This window comes from Chrysemys picta, chromosome 11 (genome assembly GCF_011386835.1).
Source record: "Chrysemys picta bellii isolate R12L10 chromosome 11, ASM1138683v2, whole genome shotgun sequence".
NCBI classification, from domain to species: domain Eukaryota; kingdom Metazoa; phylum Chordata; order Testudines; family Emydidae; genus Chrysemys; species Chrysemys picta.
Window position 1 is genome coordinate 39426542 of NC_088801.1, and position 20174 is coordinate 39446715.

General features: G+C 39.0%; 1 protein-coding gene across 10 annotated transcripts in view; it reads right to left on the minus strand.

Moving 5' to 3' along the window:
* SLC25A12 (solute carrier family 25 member 12) overlaps positions 1-20174 on the minus strand; it is an 83446-nt gene that overhangs the window by 4872 nt on the left and 58400 nt on the right. For all 10 annotated transcript variants that reach the window (XM_065560773.1, XM_065560770.1, XM_065560769.1 and 7 more), the window contains exons 10-15: positions 19427-19511; positions 17925-18083; positions 13285-13337; positions 12949-13029; positions 3425-3565; positions 401-539 (exon numbers count right to left, since the gene is read on the minus strand). In XM_065560773.1, the coding sequence (XP_065416845.1) occupies positions 401-539; positions 3425-3565; positions 12949-13029; positions 13285-13337; positions 17925-18083; positions 19427-19511 (658 nt within the window). The remainder of the gene's footprint in view (positions 1-400; positions 540-3424; positions 3566-12948; positions 13030-13284; positions 13338-17924; positions 18084-19426; positions 19512-20174) is intronic.

A 20174-nucleotide genomic window follows, 5' to 3' on the forward strand; every position in this document is an offset into this window, starting at 1 on the left:
TTGGCATTTCCCTTTGAACTGAAAGTTTCTTCCCCAGTTGTTTAGGAGCCCTAAGTTAGATGAATCATTTTCTTTTTAATTCTTCTCAGTATATGTTCATCAAAGATTCAAATTAGCCTTCAAGTCAGAGCGCCTGGTAACAACTAAAACCCCATTGAGACAGACAGATCAAATTTGGCTACAAGTCGCTGAGCTGCATTAAGCTGTTTATCCACATTATGCAAATGTAATTAGCTCTCATCAAAATTACACTACCTCCCACCAAGGATAAAAGTGATCAAATTTAGATTAAATCAGATACAATGGCATACTACCATTCGTATGGGACTGATGAACGAATATTAAATATTATCTATTAAGGGGAAAAAGGTTACTTCTAGAAAACATATTGAGAAGTTACCTGCAATGGCACCAGCTGTAAGGAGATTAAGCCCTCTCACGTGGCCATTTTCATCAGCAAGCATCAGTTTACTGTGAGCATAAACAGGAAAATAGATTGCAGAAAAGGGAATGTCTCGGAGGAAACACGCTTTTGCACCCTGTCACACAAAAAGGAAACATAATACAAACAAGTTATATAAATAGGGTTAGAATTAAAGGCTGGCAAGCAGCCCCAGGCCACTGGGTATAGACTGAGCCAAGGGGATCTACCAGGTAACTAGTAAATGCAATATAATGTCTTAGGGAATGTAGTATGGAGATTTGAACATCAAAAGAAGCACAGGTTTCAGAGTAGAACATCAAAAGCAGCACAGGTTTCAGAGCACAGTTAGTCATTTGATGGTCAGCTCTCAGCTTCAGTGTTCATTTCTAACTTTAGCAAAAGAGTGACACTTGACAATTAAGGGCCTGCCATCAAACCTTAGATAGATAGTTTTTCGTACAGAAATGTACATGAGAATTTAGCCTGCAAAAAACCTTCTCTTAGCTGATCCTGCTGGCCTGGTGACAGGGCATGTGCCGCCACACGAAAGATTCGACTGGGGCCCTTGCTTGCCACTTGGTCCACAGGAAGCTGAGAGCATTAGTGAGCATCTCCACTGACCCTCTCTGGCTGCCAGAAAAAACTGCACTGCAGGGCTAGCACAGTTTGCCCTCTTTCCCCATGGGAAAGTTGCCACAACATGGAAACTCTAAAGCACGGGAAAGTAATACGGAGACAAAGGATGGGGAACTTGAATGACTCTCTTGCCAGGAAAAAAGTAATTCTTGGTTAAAACTTGGCATACAAGGCCTAAAATCAAACTAAAGAAATTCCCTCTTGACACATGCTACAATAGCTGTGGAGATGCTGTTAAAATACATCATGTTATTTGTCTGATACTGGGTGAATTACCTTCTGCTGTACAGAGCTCACCCTGAGGGTGAGCCATTGAGGCTGCAAAACTGTCTCCTCCACTCACCACTCAGTCCACTCTGTGCCAGAATAGTGGCCACTGACTCTCTGGATTTCCTACATAAGAGGCTCTGGGCCATGGGCCACATAAGAGTGATTCCAGGGCCTTGGGAGGTGGCACATTTCTAAAAGTTCCCCTCCACGCTGACCTATTTGGAGTAGACAGAGAGCCCTCCGCAGGGGATCTGTGGGGCTTAAGTGGTATGGATGGTCTTGTGGAGAGACACTCTATGCTTGGATGAATTTCACTCACCGTGATTACATGTTTTAAAACCAGTCCCCTTTTGGTATTTACTCCACTGAGCTTTGTATTCTTTTTTGTTTTAACTTAATTCTCCTAAACCTCCTTGAGATGACTATGCAATTTTAAAAAAAGATAAAATTTGTAATAGAATCACCTTTCTAGCCACCACACACAAAAATGATTACTGCACTAAAATTTTGCCCCATGTACCAAAACGTCGATGATATTTACGGAAACATTATAGCTGTGTGAATCTAATCTAGTGAATTCAGAAGAAAAGCTGCAGCTATGGAGGCAAATTTCCACATTTTTACGGTGCTACATAGCTCCATAAATAAATCAGCTAAACCAATATTTTGGAAGTCACAGCTGCCTATAGCTGTTGAATTTACGTATTACTCCTTGCACCGGCAAAGGATACAGGAAGAAATACTCTTCCTTGTTTAAGAAAACTAATCGCTTCTGCACCATTACATCTGATCTGTAATGATGGTAGTAAGTATACCTGCAGGGAAGGAATCTGTTGACTGGCATTCTGGTAAAGTACAGTACGGGCTTTTTTTTAAATGGAATTCATTATTGACAAATCCCACCACTTAACTTCTTAAAGATCTGAATCCTACTAAATTCTACTACTGTTTCACTGCTGCCAAATTATTAAGACAAAAAGAGGATGCTGCTGTGAAGATAACAATAGAGAGAACTGAGATTCAAAATAAATGTAAGACATTTGGGCTCCTAAACAAACACAAAAGAAAAGCTAAAGAAACTTTTCACAAAAGCCTTCAAATGAAATGATCCATGCCAGAAGCCAGCAAGTCTGCAATACAGGACTCCCTGCAGCCAGATATAAAAGCCCAAAGGATAGAACAGGAGAGTATTGTTATGTATCCCACTTCCACTATTATGAGTATAAGGGCAAGTCTACACTACAAAATTAAGTTGACCTAAGTTATGTTGTCGTACAGCCACTGCAGTAATTAAACTGCTTTTGCATGTCCACACTACGTTCTGTGTGTCGGTAGTGCGCATCCTCACCAGGAGCGGTGGCACCAATTTAACTGTCAGTGTGGGCACTGTGAGATGGCTCCTGAAAGGCAGTAACAGTTGATGTAACAACACAAAGTCTACACTGACACTGCGTCGACCTAATTACATCGACTTAAGTGCTATGCCTCTCATGGAGGTGGAGTTATTAAGTTGGTGTAGTGGGCAAGTTACATCAGTGGCAGCTGCATTTTACTGTAGACACTTAGGGTACGTCTATACCCAGCCGCTAGTTCGGCGGCTGGCAATCGAACTTCTGGGTTCGACTTATCGCGTCTTGTCTGGACGCGATAAGTCGAACCCGGAAGTGCTCGCCGTCGACTGCGGTACTCCAGCTCGGCGAGAGGAGTACCGCGGAGTCGACGGGGGAGCCTGCCTGCCGCGTGTGGACCGAGGTAAGTTCGAACTAAGGTACTTCGAACTTCAGCTACGTTATTCACGTAGCTGAAGTTGCGTACCTTAGTTCGATTTGGGGGTTTAGTGTAGACCAAGCCTTACAGATTTAAGTCGATGTAAGCTGTCCTACATCGAACTAGCTCTGTAATGTAGACCAGGGCTAAATGTGTCCCCCCCACACACACACACTTTTCTACCATGGGGCTGCCCTGCAGGAAGAGTTTATTTTTAAATTTGAAAAGATTTCTTTGATTTACAACAAAGTTTTTGTTTTAAAAGTTCTTTTAAATTTATCATAAAATGGTTTAAAAGTGGTGTTCCAGGAATGCTCAAATACATACCTTATAAAGACCGAAAATCCCCAGGTCTTTTAGAACAGTAAGGGCACTGACTCTGGGTCCTGTAGCGATTTCTCCTGCTACCTGCAACCGAATCTTTACGATCTCTAGTGGATTAGTGAAGATGACCTGTGAACCTCCTGCCTGCAAGACCAGAGAAAATGAGTTACAGTGAATTCTATTATATCACACCAATAAGGTGCTGAGCACCTTTGGCTCCCACTGAAGGACAACAGGGCCCTGTTACATTACGTATGTGCAATATGGAACACACTCAGTAACATCCCTGTCCTGAAGTCTCCCATTCTTCTGCATAAAAACATGTGCTTTTTAAAGTACATTGAAACTTAGAAACAAAGGCAGACTACCATGGTTCTGTATGAGTTTGTGATTTCTATTACAGCAATTCATTTCATTTTTCTTCTCCCTCGGACATCCACTTTTCAAAACAGTCACATTACTATCTAAAAGTTTATCAACTTTCATCCATTTAGATATCAGGTTAAGTTAATCCTAATGCTCTGCAGTCCAAGGCTCAGGAGACTGGAAACAAAAGAAAACTGCTCTGATTCACAGACAAAATTAGAGTCTATATCAAGTACAGTTTTGCCACAGAGATGAAGAACAAATATTAAAAAGGGAAATTTAATTGACCAATATTAGGGGAATATGTATGAAGTTTACAATATGCAGTGACAGCTCAGAAAAATTGGTATTTTAGTTGCCATAACTCTACAAAACTGAAAGTTATGAAATTTTGTACAGCTGTATTTTATATGCAGTATAATAGACGGTTTCAATAAATGAAAATCGGCCAATGTGTTGAGGTGTTATTTGTATTTAGTGCTGCTGCCTGGGGGAAGTAAGCTGACTGAAATTTATATTTGAGGTTGTAATTTTAAATAATTGGCAGAGTGGTCAGAACTTTTGTGCGGAGCTTTTAATTGTTCAACTGGAAAATTAAATAAATAAATGTAAACAATAGACATACCAATATTTCCAAATTTGTTACAAAGGAAAATAGATAGCTAGATACAGACTTCAGAGTAGCAGCTGTGTTAGTCTGTATCTGCAAAAAGAACAGGAGTACTTGTGGCACCTTAGAGACTAACAAATTTATTTGAGCATAAGCTTTCGTGGGCTACAGCCCACTTCTTCGGATGCATAGAATGGAATATATATTGAGGAGATATATATACACACATACAGAGAGCATGAAAAGGTGGGAGTTGTCTTACTGGGCTATCTTGATTATCACAAAAGTTTTTTTCTCTTACTTAATTGGCCTCTCAGAGTTGGTAAGACAACTCCCACCTGTTCATGCTCTCTGTATGTGTATATATATCTCCTCAATATATGTTCCACTCTATGCATCCGAAGAAGTGGGCTGTAGCCCACGAAAGCTTATGCTCAAATAAATTTGTTAGTCTCTAAGGTGCCACAAACACTCCTGTTCTTTCTGTGGATACAGACTTGCGTCCATTTCTCTGACCTGAGCATGACACAGATTTAATAGCTGGCAAATTGTTTTTACATTATTAGCAAAGCAGACGCACCAGAGCTTGCTCGTTTCTCCCATCCACTATTCCTGCATGAGCTGTTCTACAGAGTCTGTATTTTAGCCTAAGACTTTCACAGAGCTGCATCTCAAATTTTACAGAGAGATTCAACATGACAGTTTATTCCAGAAGCATGTAAATGTACTTGAAAGTGACATGTTTAGACTTCTCTTTGGTATGCTGTAGGTACCACCCTTCACTTCTGGCAATGTGCGTGGTCCATCACAAAACGGATAATTTGTCTTTACTGCCTACCCCAATGTTCCTTTCTCTCCTCTCCCCCTCTTTAAATTTTTTTATTAAAACCATTTACAAATTTTATTTAAAACACGTGTCACTGAACAAGTCCAGCCTCACATTAATTAGTATTTTCCTCTCATTTTAAAAACTCTGAATCCCTTCCTCATAGCCCTTTTACCTTCACCCCAACCTATCAAAAACTTCACCTAAGGAAAGGGAGACTGCCCTGAACAGCTTCCTTTTTTATCATCCAGGAATCCAACTCACACTTTGTGAGCACAGTGGAAAAATGCAGGAACTTGCTTCTTCGGACAGCTATCCTATTTCCTACAAAGCACCCAAACACAGGCTTTGAGTACCTACTAATGATTTAAAATTACTAAGCTAAATATGCCGTTCAACCAACTCTCCCCTCCTGACAAGCAGTAGCTCATAACCAAATCCTGACACACCCATAATTGAAATCTGTGTTGGGGTTTGCCAGGGCTCAGCCTCTTCTGTCATGTGTAGTCATGCTGGCAGGGGTGGAGCAGCATACTCTACAAAATGTCATCTTCTGCGCAACATGACCTCACACACAGTGTGTGCGCAAGGTCAGGCCAGCCGAGCGAGCAGCACAGTCTCCAAAATGGCGTCCTCTGTGCGACATCCTCTATTTAAACCCCAGCATCATTTCTTTACAAATTAAGCACTAGACACGCCCATATATATTGGCCTATACATCTATCTCCCTAGCTCTCTTCAAAGGCAGGTGTAATTAAAGGGCCATGCAATATGGTGTGAAAGTTGGCAAATATGGGCTACTTCAAACCAGAGGCAGGATGACACTGCAGAGCCCCAGGATCCTTAATTTATCACTCACCCAGGGGTGAAAGTAACTTACAGGACTTACCGGTACTGCCAGAGTCCTGAGGGGGGCATGGCCTCAACCAGAAGAGGCGGGGCCTCTCAAGATTTAAAGGCCCCAGCCCGGCTGCCGGAACTGCGGGGGGGATTTAAAGGGCTCTGGGCTCCCCGCTGCGGAAGCACTGCGGTCCGGCACAGCGTACTGGCTCTTGGTGGTACGCCGTACTGGCTTACTTTCACCTCTGCACTCACCCTTCTGTTATTTAGAGAGGGAATCAAACATCAACTCCTCCACTGATCACAACTGTAGACTGCACAGACTGTAAATTATTTCACTACTGATCAAAGTTTGCAATAAAGGAGAATGACAACCCTGACAATTAAATGGTCGTTATGCTTTGGGTCAACACCCCTGAACCCAAATAAAGGCAGTTCACATTTATCTTAATGGCATAGTTTCCCGTTTGTCATCATCATATTGGTTTACTTCTGGATAACTTTTTGAAGGATCTCTCTCAAATAGAGGAGTTAGGTTTTCAATTTTTCTTTTTCTGGAACACTTGATGCAACTATCAGGGAAAGTGCCAACTTGCTGAGCCCCCACAGGCCAGCTCAATTTGACCCCAGCTCCTCTGTGATGAACTATATACAATAAGTTGTCTCAGTGCAATAATGCCACTAGTGTCCAATGCCATTTTTCAGACCTAGTTTCCTTCCACACACACTTAAAACTACAAAACAAAACAATGGATGATGCCCAGCAGGAAAAACATTTCAAAGTTTCAATCTAAACAAATTTTATAAAATTGCCAGCTGGCAAATTCTGCTAAATGAAAACCTAATTCATTTTTCTTCATCTTGTATTAAACCAACCAACCAATTTGAAAACTTGATGATTTTCCTACATTCATTTATTTCAATAATTGTGGTAGCAATAATCTTAGCAGAATGCTCATGTTATAATGCAATATACAGTACCACAAAAACAATCCTCAAAGAAACCACAAATTTAGATGCTGAAACCAGAAATTCAGTTCTGCTAGACAATAATTTGTTAACTGCTCATTAAATGTGCATACTGTGTTTACATATATGAAATTCTGTTTTTTATTTTTAATCAGCTATAAATTAGAATATCCTGCAGGGCAGGCAAAATAACTGTCCCTCATTGCCTAACACCCAGCACAGAAACACAAACAGACCAATTCATAAACATTTCTATTTTCTACAAAAAATCCAATCTTCCTGTAATTAACATTCTCTTTCTATCTGCACAAGTGGCTGGGTCTCAGTTAAATCCCAACAAAAGCCTGCTTCTGAAGGAACAGAGTTGCAAAAATAGGACTCTAATTCACACAAAACTCTTTAACCATTTTCTATTAAAAATGTGTGTTTCGATACACAGATAGCTGCATAAAACACATCTACGAGGGGAGCCCTACCATGCGCAGGCTTATGTGTCATCATTAAAGAAGTATTTTGAAAAGTGCATGAATCGTACCAACCTCATTAACATTTGGCACACACAATATTCGAGATATTGACGGACTCCAATAACAGGCACACTTGTCACAAAGGTGACTTGGGAAGTTTCACAATATTTTAAAAAATATAACAACATAATAACTACAACCACAAGTAAAACCCATTTTAAATGCTGCTCTTTAAGAATAAATTATCTTGCCCAAACATTGATTTCTCAACACAACTTTATTTTTCATCCAGTGTTGTAGGTGTGCCTGGACCTCTGCAGGTCTGTAAGGGTATGTCTGCATTGCATGCTAGCTTAAATCTACTTAGAATGGCTAAAAAAAGCCACAAAGATACAGTGGCACGGGCTTCAGCATGAGCTGTACAAGCATGCTGGTGACCCTGGATACATACTCACATTGTCAGTCTGTGCCATCTTTTCTTCACTGCTATTTTTAGCAATGATAGCTAAATTATAGCTAGCACACATTTGCCAGCTTGTGCTGCAATCACACCTCTTAGTACAGTGTAGACATACCCCACAAGACACCCCACTTTCCCAAAATATTCTTACAATCTAAGGCCTGATACTGCAAACACTTCGGTACATAAGTAACTTTACTCATGTGAGTAGTTGCACTGAATTCAATGGGACTATTTGCATGAGCAGGGGTTTGCTGGATTGGTTCCTTGAATGTATCATTTATGAGTATGACAAAAGAAGAAGGGAAGGCAAGACAGAGGACATTTACAGCAAACAGGGGAAGCACATTTTGGCAGTGTATGAATTGTAATTTTTTAAATTATTTTTATCAACGTATTGTTTGTTTTAAAGATTGTGAAAAGAAGAGGATTTTGAGGAATAAGGAAGAGGGGAGACTAAATTGGATAGGATCAGGGAGGTAATATGAGGCATAGGGAACAGCATGGAAGATAGTGCAGAGGCAGAAAGATAGAAAGGAAGTGTTAATGGAAAGAAATTGGTGAAGTGCAGGCACTGCTTGTAAATCCTCAGTATTTATTTGCAAATTGGTTGTGCAAATATTCATACTTCCTTTTTTCCTTTTTCAAATAGTCCTATTTCTATTTATTTGTATGTGTGACAGTGTGTGTGTGTGTGTGTGTGTGTGTATACACACAGACACACATATCTCAAAGGAAATTCAAGTACTAATATTAAAATTGGTTTATTTTTAATATAAAATTGTCCTTTTGCACCTAAATTACAATAGACACGTGAAAAAAAAGTTGACAAATTTATTTCTGAATGGAGGTTATTCATACACATCAGAAATAACAATAATAAAAGCTTCTATTTAACCTTAATGTCACATAAAATAAAAACTCCACAAGGAGCAAATGAAGGAACTACAATTGACAGCAAAGGTTATGAGAGAAAAGATGTAGTTTGAGATCCCACAGCAAACACCTCATGACATGCCAAAGCCTGAAGGAAATACACAAATGACCCTACAACATGAGACCTCTTGCCCTTTCCAATTCCACCCCAGAGGCATATGCTACAAAGAGGGGGGGAGATGTCTGCTCCAAGCCCTTGTTTACTTCCTACTTGCAACTGCCACATCCTGGACCAAAACTATTTCCCCACTCAACCAACTAAAAGAAGAATATGTTCTTTGATGTTTATGAAGTAGTCCTGATTTAAAGAACTTGCACTCCACTCCCAAGTCAGGGCTTTCATTGTTCATACACCTACAGTAAGCCTACTACAATATTGCTAAATAATACACCCCCTCTACATTTAAATACGTATGTTTAAGATTGTAACAGAAATCAAAGCAATTTCAAATCGTAGCTGACTGTGCCCTTAACTCTCCTTGTACTTCCAACAGCCAAAGACGTGAAAAATGTACAACAGCACAAGTAAAGGTAAACTATCATCTCTAAGTCTATACTTCCTGCATTTTTCCAATTTGATAATTAAAAACAATTGTTTAAACATTTTATAACTTCTTTAGTTTTTAAAAAAATATTTGACAAATGCCTACCTTGACAAGCTGGAAGGAAATGCACACAAAAACCATGAAAATGTAATAAATTCTTTTTTTGAAATAAAATCCAAGAAGTGTTTCAAGACTAGACAATATCATATTTGTTTTTTAGTTAAAAACATACAAAATGGTTTAAAAATAGGTCTCCAGAAATTCATTTTTATTTATTTAATCTTTTATAAAGCAACTATCAGCAAAGTGTTCAAGAGTCATACAATAAAAAACAAATTACAATACTTAAAAATAACCCACTATCCCAAATACACAGCCTGAAATCACAAATAAGTCTGGCACGAGGAAGAATCCAACAGCCCCACTAATAAGAGTAGGCCAAAGAGCCAGGTGGGACTTGCAATGTGTCCTAAACACAGACAACGAGGGACTGTGACACCTCAGTAAAGGAGTTCACACCAGTCCTGAGAAAACCCTGCCATGTCCTAGCCCTCACTGAGCTTAGGTACTGAAGGCAGACCTATACCAGGTGACCATAACAGCTGGGCAGGGACACATTTGATAATACTCTGCAATAAACTGATATATTTGTAGACATCAGAAGTGAGAAGAACTTCTTCACTCTGTACCCCGAAGCAGATGACATTCACAGAAGCTGACCCACATTGAGGGTGGGGAACCAAGGTTCAAGATAGGATTCATGAAGCATCTGCAGCAGTGTTCGACTTTCAGCCAGCACAACTATTGAATATCCTCACTTTGAATTCTCCTGCCCTACCTTGCTTGGAACAGGAGCCATATGGAAAAGGTACTGCACATGCAGAGGGAAGCACTGACAATCAACTGGCATTGTTTCAACCACCTAATCCTGTCAGTTTTCTACTTTAGGTTTTAATGAGTTGCCAGCAGTGTGTCCTGGATTCAACACTAGCATTCAGGAAAAGAATAAAAGAAGCTGAAATGGTGTGAAGCAACAGTGCAGACAGAGCAGTCACCCATTTGTAAGCTATCATGTGACCTATGGGGGCTACAAGGAAGAGAATGTGGTCTCTGAAGTAGTTGAAGTGAGGGCAAGTGGCCTGCTGTCTGCACCTCCTAAAAATGACTGGAGGGGCAAAACAGGTGCCATCTTCCCCTAAAGATGCCAAAAAGGGAGAAACAGGACTACTAGGCACACCATAATACTCCAGAGAGAAGTAGTAGGCCAATGGCCCATCCCCCAAGAAAATAATTCCTGAGAAGACAGCCAGTTGGAGGAGAGGGTTGTGTTTGGATAGCAATGTAGGGAGTCCTCAGTTTCAGAGGAGCATCTGAATTTTTGAACCCTTATATGAAAATCCAACATTCTCTCAAATTTTCACATGTTTTCTTAAAATATTATAAAGAAGATCCTTCAGATAAGGGACTACTTATCAGAAATAGATATGGCCTTTAATTCAGTATTTACTATGTATGAAACATTTTGGTACAAAAGGATTTAACCATAGTAAATCTGATTATCAGAATTCGCAGCCAGATGGAAATTACAAATACTTTGCAAATATTTTTAACTTAACACATCACAGGAGAGAAAAACACCTAATGAATTACACGTTCCACAAATACTGTTTGTACGACTAAGCCTTCGAGAAGAAGGTTAGCGTTTGTGGTTGATATTTGCTAGCTACATATCACAACTTCTTTTCCCTATTTCCGTGAAAGTAAACTTTGTACACTGACAGGTGAAGACTCAGGTATGTACCATACTGCCAAATCTAATCAGGGAGAACTATAAGTAGCCTACCTTCAGGGCTTCTTCTTTGAATTTAAATCTTGCAGAGGTCAACCACCTTATTGCCCCAGGTTTTGTGGCAAGCTGAGGAGGTTTTATTCCAGCTTGCCAGCCTATCCAGCTGGAAGTTATTAGGGTTTTCTGCTACAAAGGATCCCTAACCAGCTTTAAACATTCTATACTGTTACCAAATGTTGGGAAATCCCACAAATGAAATTAGCCAAGTTACAAACACCAAAGTCTGTTGTCATTAAAAATGCAAACCAAGTACAGATTGCTTAAAGAACTACCAAATTATAGACTTCATTTCCAGTGTAAATTCCATTTGTATATTTACATGCTGCTTTTAGTTAAACGTCGGAGTAAAATAACTCTAAAATTTTGTATAAAGGAATTTAAACAAACAACTCCCTCACATCTGTTAGCTCAAAGCCAATATATACTGTTATTCAATCTCTTTACATTTATGTAAACAATCTATTAAGAATTGTTGTTGTCGTTGTTTTTAAATGGAAGATACCAAGTGAAGATGTAGGTTTAATTCACTTTTGAGATTTACAGCAGGAACTGGGCTATCCAAGTCAGTTTTTAAACCCCCTTCTATGGGACTTTTTCTGGGAGGACCAAAGGAAGTTGATGATGAACCCTCTACTGTATTCTCAATGACTACTGACAGTGAGCCATCTTGTCCCATTCACGCAAAGTATAAATACCATCCAAATGTGCCAATAACTATGGAAAGGGAAGAGGAGCACCTGCTCTTTGAAACTCTGGAAGCCCCTCCTATGTACACCACATCCTGGGACTCAGTCTGACTGAGCTGGGTAAGTATGGTCAGTCAAAGATAGGAGCAGTAATAAGCAGCCACTCCACAAAGCAGGCTTCCATGGCAAATTTTAGAGTCTAAGTTTCACTCAGCATCAGTGTTGCTGACAGCAGTATTCACTTTATCTCTGCAGCTGAAGGTAACAATGAAGAGGGGTGGAGGTAACAAGCAGCTTTGGCTGGATCAGCAATGCCAGCACATCTCATATGTTAGCTACACTGAGGGTACATCTACACTACAGGGGGGAGTCGATTTAAGATACGCAAATTCAGCTACGTGAATAGCGTAGCTGAATTCGACGTATCGCAGCCGACTTACCCCGTTGTGAGGACGGCGGCAAAATCGACTTCTGCGGCTTTCTGTCGGCGGCGCTTACTACCACCTCTGCTGGTGGAGTAAGAGCGCCGATTCGGGGATTGATTGTCGATAAATCGATCCCCGAGAGGTCGATTTCTACCCGCCAATTCAGGCGGGTAGTATAGACCTAGCCTGAGAGGGTGGAAGGAAGCAAGGAGCAATACAGAGGGGCCATAATTCCACGCTGCTGTCCACGATTCGTGAGACTGGAAGAAGGTGCGTGAATAGATCTTAGGGAACTGGATCATTCTCTATTTCCTGCCCCCTTTCTCACAGCACTGAAACAAGCAGATAATGCCTTGGGCACGCCACATGGAGAACCACAGAGTTTCAGTAACTTTTCCTACGTTTCTGTGTAGAAGAGGATGGTATTGCCTGATGTCAAGGAATATACATTATACTTTATCTGTTATTCTGACTGGACAATGCAAGGGTGGGAATTCTCCCTCTTTTTAAAAAAAAATAGGTATGAACGACACAGGACTGATACTTACACAACTTCCAGCAAGGATCTCTGCAAATACTGGAATGGAACCATCTCTCTGAGTGAACTTGTCTCTGACAAAATCATTAACCTAATAAAAATATACAATTTATATATTACAAACAGTTTTCTACTTTAACATTTTTTTCTGATCAACACCCATTACATTTGTAACCAAACTTAATGGAACACTAGTAAGTGTTCATCATTCATGCATTTAAAGGAAACAAAGCCCAGCTGCTTCTACAAACATGGGAATGCTAGGAAAACAGACCTGTCTTTTATTACTACAAATCAGACAAAAATTAGTAAGAGACAGAATTAATTTAGAAATGGAGAAACGTACTGTGAGCTTAATGGCCTTTTCTGGAGCAACACCTATAAGCTGTGGTAACAAGCCTATATAAATAGAGAAAATCGTTAGGAAATCTTTTTCTATCAAAGAAAATATTACTTTTATAAGAGTCCAACAATGTTGCCTCTCCACAGGTGGAACTTCCTTTGAACTCAATGCCAGTTCTGCACGTAGAGCTGGCTGTAGCATTGGCTGCTGAATGTGCACTTATGCAATTGAATATCTTAATACTTCTGCTGAAATTGGCGATATAAAGGATAATTGGATCCCCCTTCCATAATCAAGTGAAACCAGAAATAGTGGTAAAAAAGGGGAGGGACTTGGAATATTTGTTCACACAATGGATCATTGAGTATTTTTAGCCTCCTTACTCAGCACCACTCTCCCATGAAGTATACAGATGAATGATTTACTCTGAGACAGAGTGAGGCTGTAGAATGACTGTCCAATATTTTCATCCTTGCAGTACACTGAAAGCAGACTGAGCTTGGATCTCTCCTCTACAAAAGTTTATCTTGTACTTTTGATGAAGGATGTTTTCTACCTGATTTAATTTATTCGCATTAAACACATAATCATGCTATTTGATAACTAAAGCGAGTTTGGTAACAACCTTTTAAATGTCAAAATTCCCAACATAAAAGAAATAAAATGTGTAAGCTTGAAAGCTTGTCTCTTGCACCAACCAAATTTGCTTCAATAAAAAGATACTACCTCACCCACCTTGTCTCTGAAATAAAAGACATTAGTAGACATCTAAGCAAAGCATTGTTACACACTGCCAAGTGTTGCCATTGCTTAGGTGACTTGTTTAATAAAACACAAAACACCACATAACTTTCCTTTGCCCAAATGACAATGTACTACTCAAAAATGTATGGGTTTTTTTTTTTCCTATTATTTACTTACATAGTTAGAATGGATATAGAGGATCAGCATTAGGGGAAAAAGTTAGTTGTAAGTGACATTCAATACAAATTCACTAGTTTCTCTACAAGCACCACATGAGGTGGCACATGCAGTACTTTAACTTTTAAACCATTAAAGATGTTCTTTGTTTACAGGCTGCATTTTGGCATGCAGCAGCTGCCTACGACAAATTAACAATTAACTTCTATGTGGAATCACAGGGCTCAATTTTCTAGAGGCTACAGCTATTTAAAGGATTTCCATTCTTTCAGTACAACATGGTAGAATGCACTTTAAAAATTGTTACTAATAAATGTTTTCTATCCTGTCAAGTATGTGTGTTGATGGACCCCTAAAACCTACTTTGAAGAGGCTGATGAGAGAGACATTTTTTTTTTGTGCTTGTAGACAGCCTGCAAATAGTCTTGCATATATATACCACTGTCAGTCAAACCGAATCAATGACAAAAGCATGACCTGCTCATACACCTTTCTAGGAGCAGACTGATTTAAAAGAATAAATCAGTAGATGGCAGTCTTAACTTCCTAACATCCATGATTAGATCAGCACCTGTTACTTTTTAATCTAAATCTTCTGCATAATCGTGTCAGTATAGTATATGTGTTACAAAATCTACAGAAATAAAAGGTTACAAATTGTTAATAAAATATTGATTTGTCCCTTTGATGATATCACTGTAGCTTTAACGAATATTATAGGTGATATCAGACAACTTCAATAAACAATACAACCACAGGTTTCCTACTGTCTTGCAAGGGTAAGGCAGAAAAAAAATCTATGAAAATATTATGCTATTTAAATAATAAAGGAGGTATAAAGACCCACTACACTCAGCCCATTTAATTTACATAGTACCTTCCTCTAAGCCAACCCACAGAAAACATGCACCTATACAGAAGGATCAGGAAATAATATATGCAATGTCTTGTTTTCTTCCAACCCAGTACTTTGTGTGTGATTCACAGGCTTACTACACTGAGGAAAGGTACTTATTACATACAAAGAAAGGTTGACAATGACAAAAAGAAACGCTGCCCTCCCAGCCTGAGTCTCTGATCCACTGTGAAAAGAAAATCCAGCTCTGCAGTGCCCACAGTTCAAAAAAACAAAAAAAAACAAAAAACTACTAGACAAAACACCGCAAGACACACCTCCCACTGCCTTTTATGTGCTGTTAAATACATGCATACACACACTCCATAAATCTATATTTCGGAGAGCCTGAGATTCAGTGAGTTCTAGCAAGGGGAATTTAGAAAACATTTCAGAGTTAATTCTGGAGTTGGGTGGCAGAATCCAGTAGCCTTATGACAGATATTAATAAAAAATAAAGCATACCTGTAAGGGATCACTTTATTTCTATGTAATTTATGTAGTAAAAACTCACATCACATCTGCACTGTCCTGTTCTGTCTGAATACAATTAAAATTAACACATTTATGCATATAAGAATCCACCTACAGATACACTGGGCATCTCTTCTGTGAATGCAATATAAATGTTTCTGTACTTCTACTTCTATATAATTGGAATTATGACAGTCTGGCATGGTTATGGAAACAATCTTGCGCTATGAACTCAGTATCAGAGTCTCCACAGATTTAAGTTTTTCAGGGACACAAAAATACTATAAACGACCATACAATCTACATAAAAGAACAAGTATAGAAAAGATCTAAAAATATTTTGGTACCTGTTTATTTTAAGCAATACTTTAAAAATGTAAAACATTATGTTTCATTCATGTATAGTCTTTGATTTCAAAGTGCTTGTCAAAGGTTACAAAAAGAGGCAACAATGGTACTGTTAGCAACAATCAGAAGTCAGAGAACATCAAACCCAGAAGCTCCAATGCAAAGCTATTGACTAAGAAAAAGGAAAGGAGGATACTGTCAATACACTAGAAAATGAAGAGAAGTGATGGGGTTTCAGGTGAAATTTTAAATTATGAATTAAGGGGTAAAATTGTTCTTGTGAAACAATTAGCAACACTGGAAAGCAAATCTATTTACCAGTAAGATAAATTACTAGCAAGAGCCATAACAAAAGCTATACTATAAAATACTTACTTTAACCTGTCTGGTCATTCAATGACAGACCTGCGGGTGGCTATATTACAACAGAAAAACTTCAAAAACCGACTCCAACGAGAGACTGCTGAGCTGGAATTGATATGCAAACTAGACACAATCAACTCAGGATTGAATAAGGACTGGGAATGGCTGAGCCATTACAAACATTGAATCTATCTCCCCTTGTAAGTATTCTCACACTTCTTATCAAACTGTCTGTACTGGGCTATCTTGATTATCACTTCAAAAGTTTTTTTTCTCTTACTTAATTGGCCTCTCAGAGTTGGTAAGACAACTCCCACCTGTTTATGCTCTCTGTATGTGTGTATATATATCTCCTCAATATTTATTCCACTCTATATGCATCCGAAGAAGTGGGCTGTAGTCCACGAAAGCTTATGCTCTAATACATTTGTTAGTCTCTAAGGTGTCACAAGTACTCCTGTTCTTTTTGTGGATACAGACTAACACAGCTGCTACTCTGAAACCTGTCAGAAAGACAACGTAAAAGTTGTACATTAACTACGTACAACAAATAATGAGATTATTAAAACCTCTTTAATCAGAGCAGTCTAGTTTTAACTGGATTCCCTAGTGTAAAAACTGCTCAGGGGTTATTCCTTAAATAAAATTGGAAGATTATCAATGCCTCCATGGACACAGCAGAATGCAGACTACCCAGACAGGGAGCATCAAGGAGGTGAGGAACTCCACCCCAAGGAAAAGAACCAACTTAAGAAGTACTCCTATGGCAGTTGGAGAAAGATTTTGTGAACACAATTAAGTTACACCAAATGGTAAATAAGAATACAGGGGTTGGTTAAAACGCAAAGATTTCAGATGACCAGTTAGAAGGGCCTCAACCATATGACTTGAAATAGCAACAGTCGTTTGGAATATGCCCGAGCTAAAAACGGAAGATGCAGCACCTATATTTGAGTACACTGAATCACCTGATTGATAAAAAGCAGTTTTAATTTCTCAACCTAGACTTTAGAATCAGTACTATACTGATAATCAAATTTACAAAATATGAGACATATTATTCATATTTTAGAACTAATACAATAGTAGACAGCAACAAAAAACAAGGAAGGTTTCACCTAGCGAATGATGTTTAGTTTTTGCTAAGGAAACATTTACTAATCATGGAGCAAATCCCATTTATCACTCATGTGAACAGAACCATTAAAAGCATGAGACTACTTGCTTGAGTATGATGAGCAGGATTTGACCCTTAGTTCAGACATTACATTTCAAATGATTCTGTTTCTGTCATCTATTATGTATTTCTCATCCTTCTCTAACAAATATTTGCATTAAAATAGGATCTTTGCTCCTTAGACACTCATCTGCTCCTGCTGTTTATCTCCCACCTACAGTCACAATCCTTTGTTTGCAAGATAACAATCAAGTCCACTGCACCCATAATGCCCCAGAAAATTAGGACTTCAAGCAATGTAAATAGCACCAGAGGAACAAAGATCCTGTTTTTTCAAGCAAGTGTTTATAATAACACTGATCAAGAGAAGATACATACTCAGTTCAACTACATGAAATAGAAGCAGAATTGTTCTGATTATTAAGGGTTTTTTTGGTGTTTCCATAAGGGGATTTATTCACTTACCTCTGTAAAGCCCAAAAAATCCTTCATAACGCAAAACTTTTTTAAAACAGTCATAGCTATTTTTATACATCAATTCTCCCACAACTGAACCAGAGGAGCGCTGATTCTGCATTCGTGTCTTCACCAGGTCTATGGGGTACACAGCAGTGGCACCCACAGCTATAAGCAAAAATTACAAAATATTATTTCTACAGTATCACAGGTGTGTATATTGCACTTGACTGTTAAAAAAAGTACTAGTTTTCTACAGCGATGACCCAAAACATGAGGTTCACAGGGTAATGCACGTTTACGGGCACTGCAAGGGAAAGTTGATGGCAGAACACTAGGCAGAAAAAGAAATCTTGGATGGACAATGTGGCATATCCTTGGTGGATCAAAAGAATTATTCAACCACACAGAAATTAGCAGAGGATGGTACAGAACAGGCTATTATGGTTGCAATCCTCCAGTTATGGAGACGCCACATAAGAAGGCTGTATGCAGTGTGAATAGTATCAACTGAAGTTAATAAGACTACTCACATTGTGTAACAGTAAGCATGTGCCAGTCTTTGCCGGATCAGGAATGTAATCCCTATGCCTCAGTTCCCCATCTGTAAAATGGAGAGGATACTTCCCAACCTCACAAGGATGTTGTAAGAATAAATACTTGTATTTGTGCGGTGCTCAGATATTATAGTGATAAGAACCATAGAAAAGTGAATAAGTAAAATAATCTGTTCTCCTTGTCTGAAATTTGCCAAAGGTTGTAAGGACTGCAGAAGGCTCAGAATGCAGTGTAACTTCACCTGTTCTGCTGCATGGCTGGTGGGTATCTGGAAGCACACGTTCAGTGGCTCTCTGAACCCTTCCTGCAGGTTGTGTGATGGATTCTGGCCCTCCCAACCCTGGAGTAGTTCTCTGCACAATGATCATTTACTCAGGCTGTGTAGGAGTAGAAGGGGTTGAATTTCACCCCAACGTACAATATGTCTTAAGCAAAAAGTCACTGAAATTAACAAACACAAAGCCTTCAAATGCTATTACAAAAAATGAAGGACAAAACCTTGCGACACCATTAGATTATAGATTTTTTTAAAGGCATGTTAAAATATTCAAAAATTATATTGGGGAAAATTGACAAAAGCTAACAAAATTAAAAAAGTTCGTTTATAATTATGTAGACAGACAGCAAAATCCTCAGTTTTTTCCCTCCCAATTTTGTTCTTATGTTTTTTGGTATCACTCCCATCAAGTATAATCAATGGTGGTGCAATACTGCATCCAGAAAGCCTATGTCATTATGAACGTTTTGCCCTGAAGACTGTCTGGAGCCAGAGGTGCCACTGCAATGTTCTGCCAAGTCTTCTGATCATAGGTAAAAATAAAGAGCACTTCACAGAGCTCTCCAGTTCTTACCCTTTCAAACAATGAACTGCACCTTAGATGATCTCCATTAGTCTGGTGAGATAATATTACATTAACCCAGCCTTGAAAACAGTACACAGACATGTCACTCACCTCCAGCAACTGAGCCCAAAGTGAACCTGTAAGCAGACTCTGCTACTTGGAGCCAGATAGGCCTGCCCATACCGCCATAAGATTGCTGGGGAGGGAGAGGGGGAAGGAGGAGGGAGACATAATTTGGGAAACTTGTGAGAAACTGAAGCAGCCTATGAACTGGCTTTTGTAAAATTAAAGAAAAAATTTGACAGAACAGCAGCTTTAGTTCAAGGGAAAAAAGACTGGATAATCTTCCTTTGGCATAACAGAAACAGCACATTTTCAAATAAATCTCTCATATATTGCTACCTCCTATACTCCTTGTCTGACCAAAGAAACAGTTTTAAAAATGATTTCTTTATGTGAAAAAGAAGGTGCACATAGAGATACTTTTAATTTATGATTTTTCCCTTCTGTTGGGTTTGATCCTATGAGATGGTGTGCACCTTCTACTCCCTCTGATTTCAATAAGCTTTGAGGACCTCAGAAACAGAGCTCAGCACCTCACACGATCAAGAGCATCATCAATATAGTCCATGTTTTATCAATATATAGCATTAGATATCCATACTTAGCACATACAGCACTTTACAGTCTCAAAAGCAAGGGAAAAAGTTATCTAGTCCTCATAACACCACTGCAAGGTTAATAAGTTATAAATATAGGGTTGACTTTTGTTTTAAGTTATAATGATGAACCTCAGATTTCAATGACGTATACTAGAGTAACAAAGCAGCACATGGCCTTGGATTTTTTCAGTGATAGA